Source organism: Galeopterus variegatus, unplaced genomic scaffold (genome assembly GCF_000696425.1).
Source record: "Galeopterus variegatus unplaced genomic scaffold, G_variegatus-3.0.2 Scaffold7846, whole genome shotgun sequence".
Classification (NCBI taxonomy): Eukaryota; Metazoa; Chordata; class Mammalia; order Dermoptera; family Cynocephalidae; genus Galeopterus; species Galeopterus variegatus.
The window spans coordinates 79,626-101,653 of record NW_007733957.1 but is presented as its reverse complement, the minus strand read 5'-3'; the positions used below and the strand labels follow the sequence as shown (position 1 = coordinate 101,653).

The window sequence follows — 22,028 nt, the reverse complement described above, 5'->3', positions numbered from 1 at the left end:
CTGTCTGTCTGTCTGTCTGTCTGTCTGTCTGTCTATCTATCTATCTATCTCTCTGCCTGCCTGCCTGCCTGCCTGCCTGTCTGCCTGCCTGCCTGCCTGCCTATCTATCTATCTATCTATCTATCTATCTATCTATCTATCTATCTATCTATCTATCTATCTATCTATCTATCTATCTATCTATCTATCTATCTATCTATCTATCTATCTATCTATCTATCTATCTATCTATCTCTACCTACCTACCTACCTATCTATCTATCTATCTATCTATCTATCTATCTATCTATCTATCATCTACCTTTCTGTCTGTCTGTCTGTCTGTCTGTCTACCTACCTATCTATCTATCTATCTATCTATCTATCTATCTATCCATCCATCCATCCATCTATCTATCTACCTACCTACCTACCTGTCTGCCTTCCTGCCTGCCTGCCTGCCTGTCTGTCTATCTATCTACATATTAGTTCTGTTTCTGTTTCTCTGGAAAACCCTGACTAATATGCATATTTATGCTTATGTAAAAGACTTTTCATTTGATTTCCCCTGGAATAGGACTACAGATGGGGGAAGGAAAGAAAACTTCTGCTTTTCATTTTACAGCCTTCTGTACTATTGGCATTTGTTTTATTTTTGCATATGTTATTTTTATTTTTTTAAAGTATGGTGAAAACCATGGGGATGTTTCAGCACTACTGGAATAAAATAAAGAACTGAGAAAACCGTCTGGAAATCATCACACTTTTGCCTCAATATATGAAAAATTTTCACCTCAAACCCCACTAAGTTTTCTATGTGAAACTAGGTATAAAAACTTCTAATTGGTATCATTTAGAATTGTTACATGAGAAGTGAAGCTACATTTTTATGCATGGCCAAGTCTACATCATAAAAATGTCTGGGCATAATCCAAAATTAAAAGGCTTAAAAGCCATTTGTTTCTACATTCTTAATAATGTTTGATAATCAAGCACTGGGATTGAGTACAATATTTTTAAAAATGTTGTGACCACACCCAGCTCAGCCAGGTGACATAGAAACGGGCGAGACTCCCCTCTCTCTCCCATTGTCACTATATGGTGGTGCTACACTCCACTGATGAGTGAGCTAGAAATCAGCAAAATGTGTTTTGATTCATACTCAGAGGAGCCGTCCCTCATTAGACAGTTCACTATAACTGCAGACTTGATTTGAAAAAGCAGCCTCGATCCTTACACATGACAAACCTTGAAACCCCAAAGGCAGAGATTCCACCAGATTTCAACCCCATACAGCCAGGGAGGCAAGAACTGCCACCGACTGGCTTTACACTTCGAGGAGTTTCTTGAAACATCCATCAGCAAAAGAGCCTTTGCTTGTTTGTTTTTGTATTGTTCTTTGTTCATACTTTTTTACTTCTAGGGATTAATTTTGGAATAAACTGCTGTCATATTTGTACCTTAACTGCATGTCTCTGTCTTGGCATCTTCTTATGAAAAAGACTTCTACGTCTGAAGCAACTATGACATTTAGGAAAATGAGAGAATGTTTTAGACCTTCAAATATCCAGATTAAATCAGCATTTCTACTGCTAAGAAAAAGTATGCAAGTATGCACCACAAATGTAGGCCAAGAGTGAAAGTTTATCGCAGCATTGTAAATGAAAGAGAAAAATACCTTTTATTAAATAATAGTTGATTAAGCTACAATATAGTCACAAAATGATATGCAGCTGTTTAAAAAGAATAAGGCAGATAAAGTAGATCTGTTTGTGCGAGTTTATTATATATATCTATATATAAACATATATATATATATATATGAGTATTACACAAGGATGTTTCAAAAAGTTTTTGGAAAGATTTGTATTATTTTTTATTTCTATTTTTTCATGATTAAAAAAAATTTTTTTATTGAAACGTAATTGATTATGTATATTTGTGGGGTACAGAGTTGAATATCAATACCTGTGTACAATATGTGATGATCATATCAGGATAATTAGTATATTCATCAACACGCAATGTGATCATTCTTTGTGACCATTTACCAGTTTCTTGCTAACCACTCCTCCCCCTCTCCCACCTCTGGTAACCTCAGTTCCGTTCTCTCCTTTTGGAAGTTCAATGCATTTGATTGTTGTATCGTTCCCTCTTTCTTTTTTTCTTTCTTTGTTTATTTTTTAGCTCCCCCTTATGAGTGAGGACATGTGGTATTTCTCTTTCTGTGCCTGGCTTATGTCACTTAACAATTTTCTCTAAGTTCGTCCATGTTGCTGAGAATGGCAGAATTTCATTCATTTTTATGGCAGAGTGGTACTCTATTGTGTATATATACCACATTTTCCTTATCCAGTTGTCTGTCAATATTTTTCCATCAAATTTTTTAAAGTACCCTTATATATACATATATTCTAACTAAATGCAAGCAAGATTTAGAGCCAAGCATAAAAAATAATCTCTTTTGTATAAATAAAAATGATCTCCATATACATATTCTGCAATGTGAATAATTTTCTTTTTGTAAGAAAACATAAGAAATCATTCATTTTTTGGAAAAAGAATTAAGCGACAATGCACAGTTCAATGATTATTATTCTTTAACCATGTACATACATTTATTTGATTTTAAAAAAATGTTGACAGCAGTTGTGTGGTGGAGAAATTTTAGGCTGTTTAAAAATTTTAAGACTATTTATGCTAAAAATATCTTTAAGTTCAGGTATTTTTAAGCAGGATTTCAAACTTAAAGTTTTCAACTGGAAGTATAATTAACAATGCTAAACACAAAACTTTAATAATGTGCCCATTAAAGTAGTTTTACCATTCTCTCATTCATTATTGTATCCTCTCCTAAAATTGACTCAATCCTGGATGTTGTTATAAAGTTGCCCTTTGTAAAAAAATTAATTTGTAATAAAAAATCACCTGTGGCAACAGTTGAACTCTAGGCCTGGTCTCCATAACAAAAACAGAAAATATGGCTGTGGTGGCTATCTGGATAATGTGATCAAAAGATAAATAGAGGGGCCGGCCCGTGGCTCATTTGGGAGAGTGTGGTGCTGATAACACCAAGGCCACGGGTTCAGATCCCTATGTAGGGATGGCCGGTTAGCTCACTTGGAGAGCGTGGTGCTGACAATACCAAGTCAAGGATTAAGGGTTAAGATCCCCTTACCAGTCATCTTTATATAGGGGGAAAAAAAAGAAATAAGAGCAGAAATAGGCTCTTTTATACTCTTATGACAGTTATACCTTCCCCTATATTACAAAGAGCTACAGAAATATGTTGAGCATTTTGTCCCACCACTACCTCTTGGTTTGCCTCTTGGATCCTCAAAACTTTGAATTTTTTATCTGCTCATTTCTAGCTCTTTGCCTTCTGTAACTCTCTTTGCTTTTAACTCATACATTTTCCTTACCACTGTTCTTTTTTAAATTGATTTTTTGTTGAAACATATTGATTGTACATATTTATGGGGTACAGAGTTATATTTCAATACATGCACACAATGTGTGGTGATTTAATCAGCACAGTTAGTATATTCATCATCGCATAACTTAATCATTACTTTCTGATGTGCATATTTGATATCCTCTCTTCTAGTTATTCAATAACATACACCAATAGAACTTATTTTTTCTATGTACCTGTAGTTTTCTGTCTATTAACCAGCATCTCACTATCCCCCGTCTCCCTCCCTATTCCTGCCTCCAGTATCCACAGTTCTCTCTCCTTTTAACAGTTCAACTTATTATTATTTTTTTCTGTTATTATTTACCATTGTTTTTATTTAAATAAAATTAGAATTGCTTGGGAAATAGGAGTAAAAGACTCCAAGTAAGAGCTTCTTTGAGTCAAGTATGAAAATGTTGGGCCGTGGATCTGATCATTTGACTGCTCAGAAACACATCTGCCTTATTTTCGAATTCTCAGATGTATTCCAGAGAGTTTAAAGTTCTAAATAAGTGTGGTATTACTTTAGCTACAGAGTCACTGGATTTAAAGTTAGTTCTATCAGTGTTACTGTCCTGATAAAATTCTTTTTCTCTTGTTACTTTATTTTCATAACTTGCTTGAAAAAAAATAGCTCAACTGAATAGAAAACTGGTATTTTTATGAACCATGGGGGAAGGATCAGGTCAAATTTAATTTCAAAATGCATAGCATTAATTCAATGGGTTTTAAACACTGAATGATTTAAGAGAAAATTAAACAATGTGTTTTTGGTCTTAAGAAGAAAGTTTCATATGCATAGTATATGACAAAATTAAAATCTTTTAACTTGCATGTAGCCATTCAGTGTGGCTTATTAGAAAGAATTGACTTGGTTGCTCTAGATGGCTCTTTTGTATGTGTCATTTTAATTCTGTATGCCCATTTCCTTAACTTGAAATTTGAAATAATACTTCCTATCTTACAGGTTGTGGTAAGGATCAAACAGTATAACTTCTGTAAAACATGTTATAGAAATATTAAGTGCTGTATAAGTTAAGGTAATATTATTATACAGGAAGTAGAAAAGGCCCATATATACATAGAAGAAATATGCAAAATTTCATTACAAAACTATGAATCTATGAATACAATGACCCAGGGGAGGAAGATTAATGAACTTGACAGTATGCTTGCTTGGCATACGTGAAGGTTAATTGTAGGTGTCAACTTGATTAGATTAAGGAATACTGTAAAAGCTGGTAAAACTATCTTTTTAGGTGTGTTCATGAGGGTGTTTCCAGAAGAGATTAGCAGTATTTTCATTTTAAAATGGGCATCATAACATTTGCTTCTTATTTTGTAATGAGGATCGAAAATCATAATGTATGTAAGTACTGCCTGGACCATAGAAAACATTCAAAAAATGGTAGCTATATAAAATTCACATCACAGCATTATCACAGACTGATTCTTGTTTCTTTCTTTTTTTATTTTTTTAAAATACAGCTTTATTGAGATATAATTCACATACCATACAATTCATCCATTTAAAGTGTTCCTCTCACAGTGTTTTAATATATTCATGGAGTTTCAAGAGCATTTCTCTGACTCTGGATGTTTTGCAGGCTGATCCTATTTGGTTCCCAATAAACTTTATAAAATTAAAAATATGTATATATACACACACATTTTCTTCTGCAGAATTACTAAGAATATGTGTTCCTTTTACTTAATGCAATAGCTGCATTCTTAAAAGTTGGCTAATAGAGGCCTTCCATAAACCACATCACACTGTACCTCTGATCTGGAGTTCCTCTAACTTGTGGTGACACTATGTTTAGTTGTTCGCCTTTTGCTTATGTTTTTACTGCACTCAGAAATGTCCTTTCTGGACATTTGAAGATAGCACCCCTTCTTGGGTACTCCTCCGGGAGCTCTGTGGCAGCTTTCTTTGATAGCTCTTGCAGTATCTAACACAGTTCCTGGCATATATGTAGCTCTTAGAAAGTGCTTGTTGAATATATCCACGTTGGTGATTTCATAGCTGTGTCACCAGAAAAGTAGTTGTGACTCCTCATTTCTTGTGTCGCCTGGTCTGTGCTTCCGTGACTGTCGTGCTGCTGGGCCTCAGTCTGTGTCCTCATCCAGTCAGTGGGAGGTTGGACTGGTGAGTCCTAAGAGGACTCTTCCAGCAACAGGGAAATCTGTTCTCTGATCTTTACCTCATCATCTCTCTTCTCCATCACCTTCTCAGCTCTCCAGTGGCATCAGAGCATTCAGCTAAGTCAACCTGGTCTCACTGTCTTCACGCTGACTGGCCCGCATCCTCAGCACAGGAACTTCACTGGCTTGAGCACACCGTGCTCACAAACAGCATGAAAATTTTAGTTTCTGAGGCTGGGAAGTCCAAAGTCCACCTGGGAGTGGTGACAGTGATCCAGGGGTCTCACATTGCAAGATGGTGGAAGCAGAGAGAGCGGAGAGAGAGACTGATTTGTGTTTCTGGTGTTGCCCAGAAAGCACTGTCAGCATCAGAGGTACATCTTTTTAGGGTACCATCCTTCTCAAAAACAGAAGGAAAAAATATTCGCTGTCACATATTTGGGTCTTACATTTCTTTGCTTTAACAAATGAGTTTAGAAGGCATCCCTTGGGTTGTATGTCTCCCCAAAACTTAATCCCCACTGTAACTGTTGAGGATGGGGAATCCTATTATTGTAATTGAAAGGTGGGGCCTTGAAGAGGTGATTGGATTGTAGGACTGAGCAGTAGTGAATGGATTAAAAATGGTGGTCAGGGGTGTGGTTCTGAGGGCTTTAAAAGGAGATCACATGAAGAGTGATCTCTCTCTCTCTCTGCTCCTCCATTTTCTGCCATGTGAGACCCCTGCATCGCTGTAAAGCTACCCCCAAAGGAGACCCTCACCAGATGTGTTCCCTGGACTTCCGACTTCTTAGCCTCTGAAGCTGTAAGCAGTTAATTTCATTTTCTTTTTAAATTACCCAGTTCTGTGTGTTTTGTTGTAAACAACAGAAACAGACTAATATGAGGCACAAATTAATGTTTTTAATAACGTTGATTCTTCAAAACTTGGAAAAGGAAAGAAAGGTTTGTTTTAAACTCTAAGTGAGGCAGTGAAGAGGAGATATCAGTGGTTCCCACCGCGGTCAATCCCATCGGAAGGGGAGAAGGTAACTCACTATTAATGAGCACCTCCTGTGTGCCAAGTGCTTTACACGTACCTGTTATCTCGATTGTCTTAGCAGCCCTTTGATACAGGTATGAAGACCACCTTTTATAGATAGATGAGGGAATGAATGACAAAAAGGACAAAGTAACTGGTTTAAGGTCACACAGGGAAGGTTGGTATAAACCCAGTATAGCACATGGCCTCTCACAAAGGGCCACTTTCCTATAAATACAGTCCTTGGCTGCTTACACATGATTTAGGCAAAAAACACGTATTACTCACTGGGAATGAGTAATGATTTACACTGAAAGAGGTTATTGAGAGGCAAGCAGCACACAGACATAATTTCTGCTATTATCCTGTCATATTGAAAAATTATTTTTCTTCTGACTACATAATCATTGTATCCCCAGCTGTGTAAAAAAAAATGTACCTTCTGTTAACTAGTTGCTGCCCATTATGCTAGTTTTGTGGTGTACAGACGTGGGTACAGCATAAACAGGCCATGTTGAAGCAAGTTTTCCTCTATGCCAGTAAATATATTTTTTTACTCCATCCAAGAAGATTACAGTTCTAAGGCCAGGGAGTTACAAGATTCAGTTCTGCAGCTGAAAATTGTAACCAAATTTGTAGGTGGATTTTCTAGTTTGTTTCAGAATGATAAGAACCATTAGCAAGATTCTCAGAATCTCCTGAAGTTTCACTTGCCTTTAGGTTATCACACATAATCCAGGTCAGGTAAAATACTTCATATATTATTCATCAAAGACCTCATGGCTTTCCCTTCCTGAAAAGTGATTTGTCAAGAATCATTTGACTTAGGACCATAAATAAAACAAAAAGAATCCTTTTGTTGGTATTATTATACTATGATATTTATATAGTAACTGTAATTACTGTATAAATGATTTAATTTTTTTTTTTCAATTTTCTATTGATTTGAATTAACCATGAGTTCTTTTTAAGGTTTCCTTTTGTGTTTATTTGTTTTGGTGTCTGGAAGGTAGGTGGATCCGAACCTGTGACCTTGATGTTACCAGTACCACACTCTTTCAAGTGAGCTAACTGTCCAACTCTCTTTTTAGGATTTTAATATTAACTTACCATTGTCTTCAACAGAGAAGTAGCAGATGTCCTCTGTTGCATCACTGCCCTGGTGCAAGGTATAGTAGATCCTCATCTCATCAATGTCAGCTAAAAATTAAGAGCCAGCATCATGCTTGGTCATATTGGCACAACAGAAAATAAGTATGTTAACAACTTTAATATTTTAACAGGGCATGGGGATACGACAATAAATAAATTTTAAAATAATGACTACGTGACCATGAATCTACCTTTTTCTTAAAGTTACAATGGCAAAAAAACAAAAACAAAAACAAAAAAACCAGAAAAACCACTTTAGTTTAAAACTTTGTTCAGTGCTATGATGTGATGTACATGTTCTCTGGGATAATATTCAGCAAGGGGAACATTCTAGTCTGTGGAGAGCTAGGTCTATCTAGTTTCAAATTTTCAGCATGAGTATAGAGCTTGGCATAATGGTGGATATTCATTAAAAATATGTGAAGATAAATTTAAACAGCAATAACTGATGCATCCTAAAAAAAAGAAAATGAGAATAAAATCATTTTTTTCTATTATTTGTTCCGAATTTTTGAGAATTAGTAACTTGTGTCTATAACTATGTTTTTATATTGGCGATTATTAGTATTTTAGAGACAATTTGCTTTTTGAGGTATTTACTTAGAAGAACAGTTCTTATAGAACCACATATGATTTCATTTGCTTTAGAAGCAATTCTGAGAGTGTAACCAAACTCTTTTTTAAACACCTTCTATAAGTTTTACTCTAAGATTATATCTATGTTTACATGTATCATGTAGGAAATTTCATACATCTCTTCACATCATGCACAGAGCTACATAAGGAAATTTTAAGACAATGTAAAGAGCAGCCAAAAGATACCAGGTGTCATGTCACCTGGGAACCTGCCTCTAGTTCACCGTTAGTAGGAACACCAAATATAAAAGAAAAATGACTTTTTTTTTTTTTTCCCCCTTTTTGTCTTTTTTCGTGTCTGGCAACGGACCCCAACCCTCAGTGTCACGCCCGTACCGGACCGGGACCGGCAACGGGATCGCAACCCTCGGTGTTGCGCCCGCCCCTCGCTCAGCCAGTGAGCGGGAACCCGTCTGTATGTGAACCCTTGGCGGGAGCGCCGCCACGCTCCCAAGCGGCACACTGTAGCAGTGCGCCACCGGGCCGGCCCAAGAAAAATGACTTTTTAAAACATGAGCCGTCACACACCCAGGCAAACTTAGTTCTATTCTTTCTTTAGATGCAGAAATTACATTTGAATAGTACGATAAAAATGTTTGGTGTAAGAATTTATGTCCAAAATCTAGACACCAAACATCATCTTCACAAATCTTGACTTTCTAATAAACTATGCAAATAATTCCTAGATATGCCATTCTTAAAATCAAAAACCAAACTGATGTTATCAAAATTAGTATAACGTAAGCTTATAATATTTCAGAAGCAGAAGCTGTCCCGTGTTGTGCAATTTTCAAGTATAACCTTAAGCTTTATTAAATATCTGTGGGTTCCGGTTAAATGGGCATTTTGATGAAATAGCTAAAAAAGGACTTTTGCCTTTTGTGTTTTCAGAATACTTTTGCATTCCACTGTATTGTATTAGAACTAAAATCTTGCTTCAATTGGTCTGAGATCAGGACAATTTTACACAGAGCTGAGAGATCGGATTCACTGATGGAGAAAGACAGAGGCATCAGGGAAGAACGTGCACTAACCTTGTGTAAACACTTGGATGTGCTCATTTCCAAGGTCAGTGTTAATAATGAAGCCGTGCTCTGGCCCTCTGGTCACTCTATACTTCAGGAATGTGTGGGGACTGTCCTGATCTCCTGCCTTCAGAGACTTGCTGGTAATCAGGAAGCCTGTGTGTCTATTGTGAAGGCACTTCAAGACTGGGATACCCCTGTTAATGGCAATCTGGGGGAGCCTGTTTAGGGAACTCATCTGGATCCTCACTTCCTGAGGATTGTGTGTTTCTAGGGCAGTGTCTGGGAAGACATAGAAATCAGTGTAAGTGCCATCTGTCACAGTCAAGGAGAAACTGTCTTCAGTAGTGTCACTGCCATCATGCCAGTAGATAATGAGATTCTTGTCCAGGTCCTGCTTGGTGAAAGTTGTCACAGGAATGCTACCATTATACAAAATCCTGCTGTGGATGGGGACCTGGGTGATGGTAAAGAGAATAAGATCCTTGTCTTCTGCTGTCAACTCAAAGGGAGTGATCGGTTTGCTATCCCCTTCCTGCACTGTTAGTTTATGGACGGTCAGAACAGGCCTCTCATTATCCACGTCTGTGATGAATAACCTGAAGGTTCTGAACATAGGGCTGTGTCCATCAGTCACTCGAAACTCAAAGCTGTCCATCTTTCTCTCATCTTTTGAAGTATGAACATAGGATATTTTGTTGCCTGCCAGTTGAAGCTGAGTGAAAGAGGTAATGGGCTCACCGGGGTGTTCAGAGCTTTCCAAGTGGCCCAGACTAGGAGCTTGTGTGATGCTAAAGTAAAGTTTTTCACCAGGGCTGTTGATTACTAGTGCTAAGTAGATTGGTGGTGAGGGTCACTTTGCCACTCTCCATCAATGTGACCCCTTTGCTGACTACCTCAGGGAAGACCTTGTCTAAGCTGCCAATGGTGACATACAAGTAACGGTTTATCAATGGGTTAACCCCATCTGTCACATCAAACTTGATAAAGGTAACAATCCCTTCTTGTCCTGTGTGGGTATAACAGATGAGGCCTCTGTCAATCTCATCCCGAGTAAAGTCCATTCCCAGAGTGAGGTTGTTCCTCACTTGCCCTTTGGGTTTTTCCAGTCGCTGTAGAAGCCCTTGTTGAGGTTCAGAATGGAGGACAAAACTGAGGCTCCTATCATCTGAGTTAAGATCTGTGGCTTTGAGGACCTGATTTGTGATGACCTCAGAGTGTCTGGTCTCTAATTCCAGCCCATTGTTGATGGTCAGCTGAGGGGTTTCATCGTCCACCAGGATCACCACAATGGGCACCTTCCTGTGGGTGGTGTGTTTTCTGTCACTCAGCCAGACCTCAAAACTGTCCTCTGTGGTCTCTGAGTCATCATGCTCATACACGATGGTGGAGGCCCCCTGGATCTCCTGCAAGGTGAAACTGTGGATGGGCTGGCTGCCTGTGGCCAGCTGCTGTGTGATTCATCCATGCCTAGGGAGTGCTGTGAGTTCAAAGTGGAGCTCATTTGGTGGCAGGTCAGCATCTGCTCCATTCAGCAGTGGCATGTCTATGACCAAGCTCATTCCCTCTAATACCACAAACTCTTGGCCAAAAAGTTCAGGCTTCTCATCATTGGTGGGTAAGATGATTATAGGGAAGGAAACATTTGGGGAGAAATTGATGCTATCAGAGCAATAAAAGGTGAATTGATCTTCTTGTGGCTCTATCCCCTTGTGGATACTCTGTGCATAGCTGATATGCCTCACTCCGACATCTCTGATGGAGAAAGCACTGATGGGTTACCAGCCCATGACACTTCTGAACCAGGAGCTGGTGCAATGTTTTCCAGGTAACCAGAGGCAGGCTCATCAGTTACTGTGCATACGATTTCATCTTGGGGAGTGTCCACATCTTCAGTGTTGAGATGTTGTAAGATCAAGGTGCTCTTCCCACCTTCATGGACAATGAAGGATTCCCCCACCAAGACTTTGGGGCCCATGTTGTCCACAGGCAGCACAGTCACTTGCACCTGCACCCTCTCCACTGTGCTGTTCCCTACTACTCACTGAGAAGAATCCTCGGAGAGGGTGAGGCTGAAGACATCATGCTGCTTTTGGAAACCAACTTCACTTCCAGCGTGGACATAGACTACTTCCCTCCTGATAAGGTCCTCTTGGGTGAATTTTTCTGTAGGCAAGCCATTCACCAGAATAGTGCCCAGCTTGGGGCTGTCCTCCACAATGAAAGACAACATCAAGTCACTTGTGTCCTTCTTTTTGCCATGGATGACACCCATGGTGATCTCAGTGGCTCTATTCTCTAGTACATCTGTGGAAACATTCAATAATGAGCTATCTGTGATAGAGATCCTGTGACTTTTGTCAGCCGTAGTAGGATGTACAGAAGTTTGGACAGTGATGGGTACATGGTGCACTCCATCACTTACCTCCAGATGGAAGGTGTCACTGGTAGTCTGGTCTCTGTCATGCTGGTAAGAGACACTCCCATTAATAATATCAGCTTGCATGAAAAATTCCCCTGGTACCATACATTTTTTAAAGTACTGCAAGTTTCCATGTTGGGGCCCCCAGACTAATATGAAAACAATTTGGTCAATGTCTGTGTCAGGGTCTGCAATATCTAGCTCATTACTGCTGAGGATAAAGCTGTCTCCCTCTAAGATAGTAAGCCTCTGTTGGTAACTTTGGGAGGTTGGTTGCCCACAGGCTGCAGGAATAATGTGAATGTGCCTGGCACACTATTGCTTGCAGCATCCTTCACCTGGTAGGTGAACTGCACAACCCAAGGAGGCTGTGGAGGCTGGTAAGCACCTTTGTGGTGATTTACCTGCGCCTGGGTGAAGTGTATGATGGGTGTGTCTGGTAAATCAGTGAACACAATTTCTCCAGCCTGGACTGGGTGGTTGCCATCTGTGTCAGTTGGGGGTGTCCGTAGGGTGTACCACAGGTTCTGGTCATCTGAGTCCTGCTCAACATATTGGAGGAATTTCTTCTGGAAGTGAGTGAGTTGGTATTCTTGCACAGTCATTTCTAAGGTAGCTCATGGATACAGCTCTGGACTCAGCATATCCACTGGCTGGACCTTTATGGTGAAGAAGTGCTGGTTGGATAGATTGGGTGGGTCATGGTCATCCTGCACATGGAAAGCCAGCTGGGTCATTACAGATTGAGGGCTATGTGGTCCAAGATGGCGGTAGCAGAGTTTCCCCTCACTATGTCTCTTTGTAGCCACCCAGTCACCACCTTCTCATAAAGTCCTTCCTTTTCGACATAGTTCCAGTCTTCATCTACAGAGGATGAATGTGGTTCAACCTGTCACAACAGCATGTCTTCCAGGTGCCGGCTTGAATAGGAGGAACCAAGAGCCAGATCCCAGTCTCTCTCTCCTTTTCCTTCCAGAGGATGGTCCTCCAGGACAAAGTGGGTGGTTGAGTCCTCAGAATCAATATCTGTAGCACTCAGGACAGAGGGGGAGATCTGGGCCACCTGTCCTTGAGTCAGTGCGAGTCCTCTGTTGGCACTGATCATCAGCGGTTCATCATCGACAGGTATGGTGGTGAGGTGGGGAGAGGAATTCCACCTGATGGTGCCTATCCTCCGTCTGGAAGATGTTGTCACCACAGGTGTTGCTGCCATCATGCTGGTACATCACTTGTCCTGCTGCCAGGTCCACTGGTGTGAAATATTTGTACCTGGCAGGTTCCCCAAGCACTACCCAGCCGCCCATGCCTCAAGCCTCTGACCGCAGCTATTTTCCCCTCTTTCAGGTTTTCTTTGTCACTGATCTGAAGGTTGTGTCACTGGACAGGGGCCTTGACAGACCTTCAAAAAGCAGTAGTCCCCTGTTATAGCTAGCCACTGGGGCCAGGGTGTTCATGGACTTCACTACCACCGTAAAGGCAAAGGGGTCTGAGGTGGCGCCATCTCCGTCCACCACCTCCAGCTCCAGCTGGACGAGGTGCTCCCCGTAAGGGTTCTCTGTCGGGGACTGATAGGCGACTTTCAGTTCCCGCAGCGCCCGCTGGGAGAAGGAGGAGACTGGAAGGCCCAGAGGATTGTCAGTGCTGACCACGTAGCCCTGCTGGCCCGGGTGCCCTGGTGGGGATGTGGGGACATTGAGAATGTTGAAGACCAGGTCGTCAGGGTCTGACTCGATGTCCTCTGCGGCCAGAGCGTCAGGTGTCAGGGCTGTTAGCAAGAACTGATCGACCTCCGCCATCAACAGGGCCCCGAAGCTGGGCCTGGGCGCCGTGCTCCCGGCTCCCTCGCGGATCCTCACCAGCAGCTGCAAGTGCTCAGGGACCCGCACCTCCACCGACCCAGCGCCTCCGTCCTCTGGCCCCAGCAGCTCCGCCAGCGCAGGCACGTAGTCGTGGCTGGGCGAGGAGGTGGCGGCGGTGTGCTGATAGCGCACCCGGCTCGGACAAAAGCCTCACGGTCTAAGCTCTTGTCCCTGGGCAGAGGGCCCCCCACGGGGTCCACCAAGTGCCCGTACTTGGGCAGTGGGCCGCCCTCGTGAAGGAGAGGGGTTAGCCGGCACGCGCGGGAGAGGCCAAGTGCAGCACTCCGCTGTCCACGGCGTGGCTCCAGCAGCTTCTCTACGGCCGGAGGCCTGCAGCGTCACCAGCCGCAGCTGGGAGAAGACCGCGTCTACCGCCAGCGTGAAGGGCAGCGCCAGAGTGTAAGTCGGGGCTTCGTAGGGCAGCTGCAGCCGCACCCGGGCGCGTCCGGGGCTGCGGGAGCCGAAGTGAGTGTACTGGACCTGGTGGGGCCCGAAGGCGCAGGGGAAGCGGCGCGGGGAGAGCGCGCCCTGGAGCAGAGGCACAGCACCGAGCACCGTCACTTCGCACCGGTCCCGGGCTGCACTCGGATCACCAGGTCCCGGAGCGGGTCGAGCCAAAGTGAGCGGCCCAGAGGCTCCCGGAGCCCGGGGTTGGTCATCGGAGCGAGCAGGTAGAGAGCTGGGTGGGATTCGGTCCCAGGCGAGGACACGTGTCCCTGCAGCGCAGGGCAACTCAGGAGCAGGCAGGCAAGAGCCGCGACAAGCTGCTGGGGCGTCCCGCTGGGCTGCCAAGAAGTCCCAGCCATGGACAAGGTTGGATCCTAACGTTGCGATGTCCGGCGGCTGCCCTGTCCAAAGAGGGGCCTCCCTTCGCCGCAGGTGCAGGCGGTGGGGCAGTGACTGCTGTTAGTCGGGAGCCGACGCGCCGATACAGCAAGAGCCAGTGGCTGTGCGCGGGCTGCGGCAGGTAATTGCAGCGGGGGAAGGGGCTGTGCTCACCTCCTGCTCCGCACGGGTCCACAGTCTCTCCCCTGCTAGCGCCAGAGGCCTCCCGGATATGCCCCAGCGCTGTGAGACCTGGGGGGGTGCAGGAGCTCTTCTCTCCGGTCTTGGGTGTCTTTCCCGCGGCTGCCATACAGACCTTTGCGCCCGAAGAGGTGGCCCACCGCGGTGCAGCCCCGGGCTGCTGCCTCCAACCTGCTGATCTGGTTACTTTCCTCTCTGGGCGCCAAAAGAGATTGTCCCTCCGAGCTGGGAGAGAGACGGTGACCGCACCTGGTCAGTTCTGCGCGTGTGAGACACTGCACTCCTGTCGTCCGTTCAAACGGAATGGTGGGTCTGACAGGGCGAAGAGACACCATTCCTCTTCCTTACGCTGACGGGAGTGCATTTTCTAGCCCAAATTAAGTATCTCTTCGGACATAAAAGAAGCTGGTGGGAGCTGTTTTGCAAATAGGATTTTCTAGCTGTCTGATGGAGCAGCTTATTCTGGATCTTATAATTCGGTGCTTCCAAAGCAACCCTGGCATTTTTCTTATACTCAGCTTTTGGGAAAAAGGATCAGCATCCAGACTGGCGAACTCGAATAGCGAACTCGTTTCTAGTCAGATGGGCTCATGTAACACAATCGGGTGTGCCGGACGCCTTCCTTCCATTTTCTTAGAATGTGGTTTCCATATCTGATCAACAGCAACTCGCCTGTGAGTTTATTAGACATGCTGTTTCCTAATTACTTTCTTTGTATATAGCAGCTAGAGGGGGTGATGTCAAGGGAAACAGTAGCAAAGAAAATACCACAGGTGCTTGGATCAATTTCTGTGAATCAATCAATTTAACACCTGGAATGAGGCTTCTCATCGCTTTCAGATAACCATGATTCCCTTCTGTGGGTGAACTGTTAGGAACTTACCGGACTCATATTAATATTTTAAGTTTTAGAGGAGTCATTTGGTCACAGTGCACAGTAATCTTGTCCTATGAAAAAATAGTAGTTAATGTGCTTCATTATGCAAATGTGAATGTGAAGACTTTCTGTTGACAGTAAAAATAGGTGCTTACAAAACTGTACAATATTGATAAAAATTCAGTGAGAATATCATCTCATTGAATTCAAGGAGAATATAAATCTGTGGAATGTCATCCCCAAGTTATTCTTTTGACTTTGTACAGTGTTGTAGATGCCTATTTTACTCACTTCATCAGCAGCAGCTGATTCCCAGAGCAAGAATAATCTGCTAGTGTCTTGAAAGAATTAATTTTCTCTCCAAATATTTAATTTAATCATCCAGTGAAATGATGTGGGCCTATATAATCCACTGAAGTAGAATGCTTTACACCTCATTAGTACACAGATTTATCCACATAACAGAATTTTAAGATATAGTAAATTTGAAACAATGTATGTTTAGCCTAATTATGCCATGTTTGGACAGTGTATTGGAAAATATTATTTTAAAAACATATTTTTAATTGAAACACAGATGTAATTCTATTGTAAATGAAAGAGGCATTATATTTCTTAAAGCTACTGCCTTGTCCAAAGAAGGGTTTTTTACAATAGAACTTTTATTAGTCTGCACATACTATTAAATTTTGTCATGTCAGGATTTTGTATGAGTATAGTTTTGGTTCCTGTCCAAGCACCTCTCACTCTGGGACAACTATCTTGTTTATGTGCATTTTCCACTACAGGCAGAGATGGGGGTGGGCAGCTGACATGACAACAGGCTGAACTATTGTATTTACACTTTTGTCCTCTGACTTTCCCCCTCCAACATACATTCTCTTTCCTTTTCATCAAATGTCTTGAAAGGACTTTTCTTCCGCCACACTATCTCTATTTCTTCCCCTCTCTCAGTCTCTTAGGATACTCCAGTCCGGCTTCTGCCTTAGACACACCAACAAAACTCTTCCTATGGTCATTAGTAACCTCCATGTGGCAAAATCCTATGACCATCTCTCATATTGTCCATATTGCCACACCCTTCTGGTTTTTCTCCCAGTTTAAGTCCTAATTTTTCAGGAAGACTTTTTCATATGCTCTCCACATCATGTTTCTAAATCTGTAATTTTTCATTCATGCACAGTTGATTAATGTCTGTCTTCCCCTCTAGACTTTATGCTCCATGACAGCAGAGTGTACAATCTTCACCTCTGATATCTGGTGCTTATGCCAAGGACTGGTACATAGCAGATATGTAATAAATATGTTGATTGGATGAATGAATAGAATAATAAAAGGGTATCAGAAGTAGTAATTTACATTCTATGAAGTCTAGGTGCTAGGCAGAAATAAAACAGTGCAAGTGTAGGATAACTCATTTCCTCCTTCCTCAGAATGTTCCAGTTCCTTACAGGCTGGTGACAGCTCTGTTTAGAGAAAGCAAATTTGATTTCTAGCCCAAAACTTACATTATTGAAATTTCTTTCCACAGGGCAGTCTCACTTTTCCATATTTTGCTTCTATCTCTCGTTACCACAAATTTAACCTTTAAACCTGAGCTGCTTTTCAAGTCTATTATTAAGTGGGAAGGAAATGAACTACAAACTGTACAATATGCCCATGGTTTTCATCAGCCCTACATCATGTGATCCTTGCAAAAACCCCGCAAAGTGGTTATGTGTCTTATTTTTAATTTATATGTAATAATAGATCCCACCTCATATAGCTATTATAAGAATTAAATGGATTATTACCATAAAAGTCTTTGAATAGTGCCTGACACGCAGTAAGCACTCAATAAATGTATTATAATTATAGACGGGACATTTATATTTACAGGACTTTAGAGCAATTTTTCCTATAAATTAATTTCATTATCACTATCACTATTCACTTCTATAGGGAAGGATTCCTCACGTGCCCCTATCACTCCAAAGGGACTTTCTATCATGCCTCACTCCATAAATAATTGGCTCTGCCCTGCAGTATATAGAGTAAATGGCATTTAATAGGTCATAGAAAGGAGACTATGTGACCAAATATCTTGTATGTGCTTTGGCAGAGAGGCAGTCCATTTTCAGAACAGTCGTATGCAGCTTTCAGAAGTGCCTGAAAACAGGCAGGGAAGGTTCCCGCCTCACGAACAAGAATGCTCTATAGCAGCAGCCCCCGCTGCCCAGGGCTAATGGAGCCAAGGCCAGCTATTCAACCTGATCTTTGCTGAAGATATTTTCTCCCTAACAGCTGGAGAAAACAAAGGTCTTAAACACTAAATATCACAAGAAGAATGCCTTGAATCAGAACGCTTGCAAATGTTTAGCATTAATATATTTCAGTAAAGCCTATTCAAGGATTTTACTCTAATTGGCCCTGGGCCAACAGTGGACTCTTAGACTTTGAAGAACAGCATCTATTGGCTGTATATATCATTTGTCACCTGTCAGGAGAAGTTAACTAAATTAAGACACAGAGTCTGTCAGTGGCTGGACCAGCTTTGCCCTCATTACACACGGAGTCAGTGGGACACTTGTACTTCCTATCAGTCTCTCCCAGCCTGAAGAATGCAGTGGCTGCAGCTCCACCTCAATGACTGAATCTCAAGGCCATGTCTTCCTTTGTGTAGATCTGACTGTGTTCTTCATGCCCTGAGGGATAAACTCCATTGTTCTCTGTGCCTCTACACACAGCAGGATGTTATTAAAGGCAGGCTCCATCCACCAGGGCAAGGAGAAGATTATTTCCAACAGGACTAACCATATAGCATGTATCAAAGAAATGACTCTGCATTCATTAACTTCTAAAACTTTCCCAACAGACTACGTTTACTCATCCTATTTACTCCCCTTCAAAGAGGTGGTTTAATATCCAGGTACAGTGATACTGCCAGAGCATTTGGGAACTGGGTGGTATAAAGAAAGAGAGGGACGAGGAAAATCAGTGTTTTGCCAGCTCTTCTGAGATATCAACTGGCATCTGGAAAAGAGCAGGTGGCCCTAGCTCTCTCATGTCAGAAATAGCCATTCTTTAGGCTGTCAGGTGCATGACCCTGACTCCCAGAGCTCTTGTTCTGGCTGTTGTTGCTCTGCGAAAACGATGGGCTGCAGGGAGCCCAGAGGAAGGCAGCACATGGCATGCAGGCGAAGAAGCTCTATCCTGCTCTGCACCGGTACAAAGAGAGGATTCAAACTCCCTCATTCCTGGCTGAAAAGAAGACCTTGGGAGAACAAAAGGGATTATTATTCAGCACTAATTTACAGCATGATAATTGATCATCTTACTTTAATCATACAATATATAAATGAAGTAACTCTTTTTTATTATTTTTTATTTCAAAGGAAGATACTAGGGACAAATGGAAAACAACAGTCAAAACTAAAAGTGTGAGAGGTTTTCTAATCTACTTGACATTCTTTGCTCTATTTATAGTACTCATAGGTACAATTCCTACTTAAATAGAGCTTTCCTTTAAAGTGGTTTCAAATTTTGTAAGCAAAAATTCTCATGATGAAGAATAGTGATTTTATTTAATTGGCATTGTTTTTTGGAGAAATCTTAGTTGAATCTGATCTCAGAATGACTTAAAATGACACTCATTTGCTTGCTATTTGGGTTTTTGTTAATCCAATTTGAATGAGTTAATAGGAAGTCTGGCTTTTATTATTATTATTTTATTTTTATTTGTCTACAAGTTTTATCTGATGGGGAATTATGTATTTTTTTAATAAATCAGCTCTTCTGTTTTATAAGATTCAATCTGTTGTATGTTACAATGATTTTAGCTCTGAAATTTAAAGTTCAGCCAAATTCTGAAAATGAATTGTTAGTATAAATGTCAATTAGACATAATTACAATTATTTCTTAGTTATTTTTCTTTTTCATATGCTCTCAGAGCATTGTATTTTGACTTTTTCCTTTTTGATTAATAATAAAACTACAGGATATGGGTAGATAATACACGACTATTGAGATATGATTCAACCTTTAATAAATATGTTTTCTAAGGGAATTAAAGCTTTAGCAATATCTTACTGCAAAATATGATCAATATCTGTTGAATAGATGTGCAAATATCACATAAATACTATAATGTAAACATTAATGTTTTGAGGAGATGCTGGTCAAAGGATACAAATCTTCGGCTATGCAGGATGAATAAATTCTGAAGATCTAATGTACAACTTGGTGACTATAGTTAATAATGATGTATTGTATACCTGAAATTTGCTAAGAGAATAGATCCTACATGTTCTCACCACATGTGTACACACACATACACACACACAGAGTTAACTCTGAGGTCATAGATATGTTAATTAGTTTGATTGTGGAAATCATTTCGCAGTATCTATGCATATCAAAACATCATGTTGTATACCTGAAATATATACACTTTTTATTTTTCAATTATATCACCATAAAGTTGGAAAAATATTAACACGTTTTTCATGTTAAATTGTTATTATTAAATGGTGTTGTATTAGTTTGCTAGGGCTGCTGTAACAAGGTACTGGAGATTGGGTGGCTTAAACAACAGAATTTGTTGTCTCACAATTCTGGAGGCTAGAAGTCCAAAATCAAGGTATCAGCGGTGTTGGTTCCTTCTGAGGGCTGTGAGGAAAGATCTGGTCCAGGCCTTTTTCCTTGCCTTGTAGATGGTGATTCCTCCCTGTGTCTTTCCACATTGTCTTCCTTCTATGGGTGTCTCTGTGTCCAAATTTCCCCCTTTTCTAAGGCTGTCAGTCTTATTCTATTAGGACCCACTTTACAGACCTCATTTTAACCTGATTACCTCTGTAAAGATCCTACCTCTAAATAGGGTCACATTCTGAAGTACTTGGGGTTAGGACTTCAACATACAAATTTTGGGGAGACACAAATTAACCCATAGCACTCTTGCACTGGCCTCCCAAAATTCATGTCCTCCTCACAGACAACATTTCACTTCGTCTCAACATCTCTCAAAGTCTGAACCCCATTCCAGCATTATCTCTAAGTTCAAAATATCATTCGAATATTATCTAAATCAATTATGGATTAGACTCAGAATATGATTCATCCTGGGAGAAAATTCCTCTCCAGCTGTGAACCTGTGAAACTAGACAATGAGCCATCTGCTTCCAAAATACAATGGCGAGTCACGCATAGGATAGATATTTTTATTCTGAAACAGTGAAATTGGAAGAAAAAAAGAGGTCATGGGTTCCAAGCAAGTTCGATGCCTGGTACAGCAAATTCCATTAGGGTTTAAGACTTGAGAATAATCCTCTTTGGCTGGATATTCTGTTTGCTCCATCCTCAGGTTCACCTGATTGGTGGCTCTGCCCCCTCAGCCTTGGGTGTGCGTGTGACAATATTCTGAACTAGTTATAGACTATAAAGAATGATAACATGGTAAGGAAAACTTTTGCCAGGCAAGTTAAAAGGAGAAAAAATATATAATTTGAATTCTATGTGATTAATAAGGGGCTGATTTGTTTATCTTTAGAGTCAGGGTAGTGCTCAATGTAAATTCATATTTGGGTGGTTAGGTAGGAAATCAAGTCTGGAAGTCCTTGTATAGGAGAGCAAATTAGCACTTTATCAGTAGGTTCTTTTCAGAAACAGTGATAATACAAATTACCAATAATAAAGCATGTAGACACAATGTTCTTCATCATGATTTCTTTATGCAGTGTTAGATTATTAAGCAACACCAAACAGACATTTGAAACATTATCAGGTTATAGCTATATGCTTTCCTCAGATAGGACTAAAAATGTGTATAATTTTTCCCATTTAAACCAATCCAGGGATGATGATAGAAAGGGTGTCTTATAAACGTGGCTCCAATTATTGACCTGTTGGTTTTGAAATATCATCCAGAGTCACTTCATAAAGGTTTTAAATATGATGTTTAGGATATTTTTAAAACAGTGTGATGGTTAATTTTACACAGCTTGAATGTACCACAGAGTGTCCAGATTAAACATTATTTCTGGGTGTGTCTGTGCGGGTGTTTCTAGATGGGATAGTTTAGCATTTGAATCAGTGGACTCAGTAAAGTAGATTGTCCTTCCCAATGTGGCTGGGACTCACCCAATCTGTTGAAGGCCTAAATAGAACAAAAATGCGAAAGAAGCAGGAATTCACCCCTTTTTCTTCCTGCCTGATTTCTTGAGCTGGGACATCAATCTTTTCCTGTTTTTGACACTCCCGGTTCTCACGCCTTCAGAGTTGGACCAATACCACTGGCTTTTGTGGCTCTCCAGCTTGCATACAACAAATCGTGAGACTTCTCATTCTTTGTAATTGCATGAGCCAATTACTTATAATAAATCTTTTTCTATATTTATATCCTATTGGTTCTGTTTCTCTGGAGAATTTGATTAATACAAATGGTGAATTTATTT

The 22,028-nt window shown here is 41.1% G+C and overlaps 1 protein-coding gene across 1 annotated transcript; it reads right to left on the bottom strand.

Moving 5' to 3' along the window:
* Positions 1–7,712: 7,712 nt before the first annotated feature.
* Positions 7,713–14,502, bottom strand: FREM3 (FRAS1 related extracellular matrix 3; the record flags this gene model as incomplete). The annotated part of the gene is given in 12 exon segments (XM_008592377.1): positions 7,713–7,802; positions 9,425–10,239; positions 10,241–11,195; positions 11,198–12,082; positions 12,085–12,627; positions 12,630–12,975; positions 12,977–13,129; positions 13,131–13,213; positions 13,216–13,827; positions 13,830–14,029; positions 14,031–14,271; positions 14,274–14,502. Coding segments are annotated over 12 exon segments (5,152 nt in total), but the record flags the coding sequence as incomplete, so codon positions are not given.
* Positions 14,503–22,028: the final 7,526 nt, after the last annotated feature.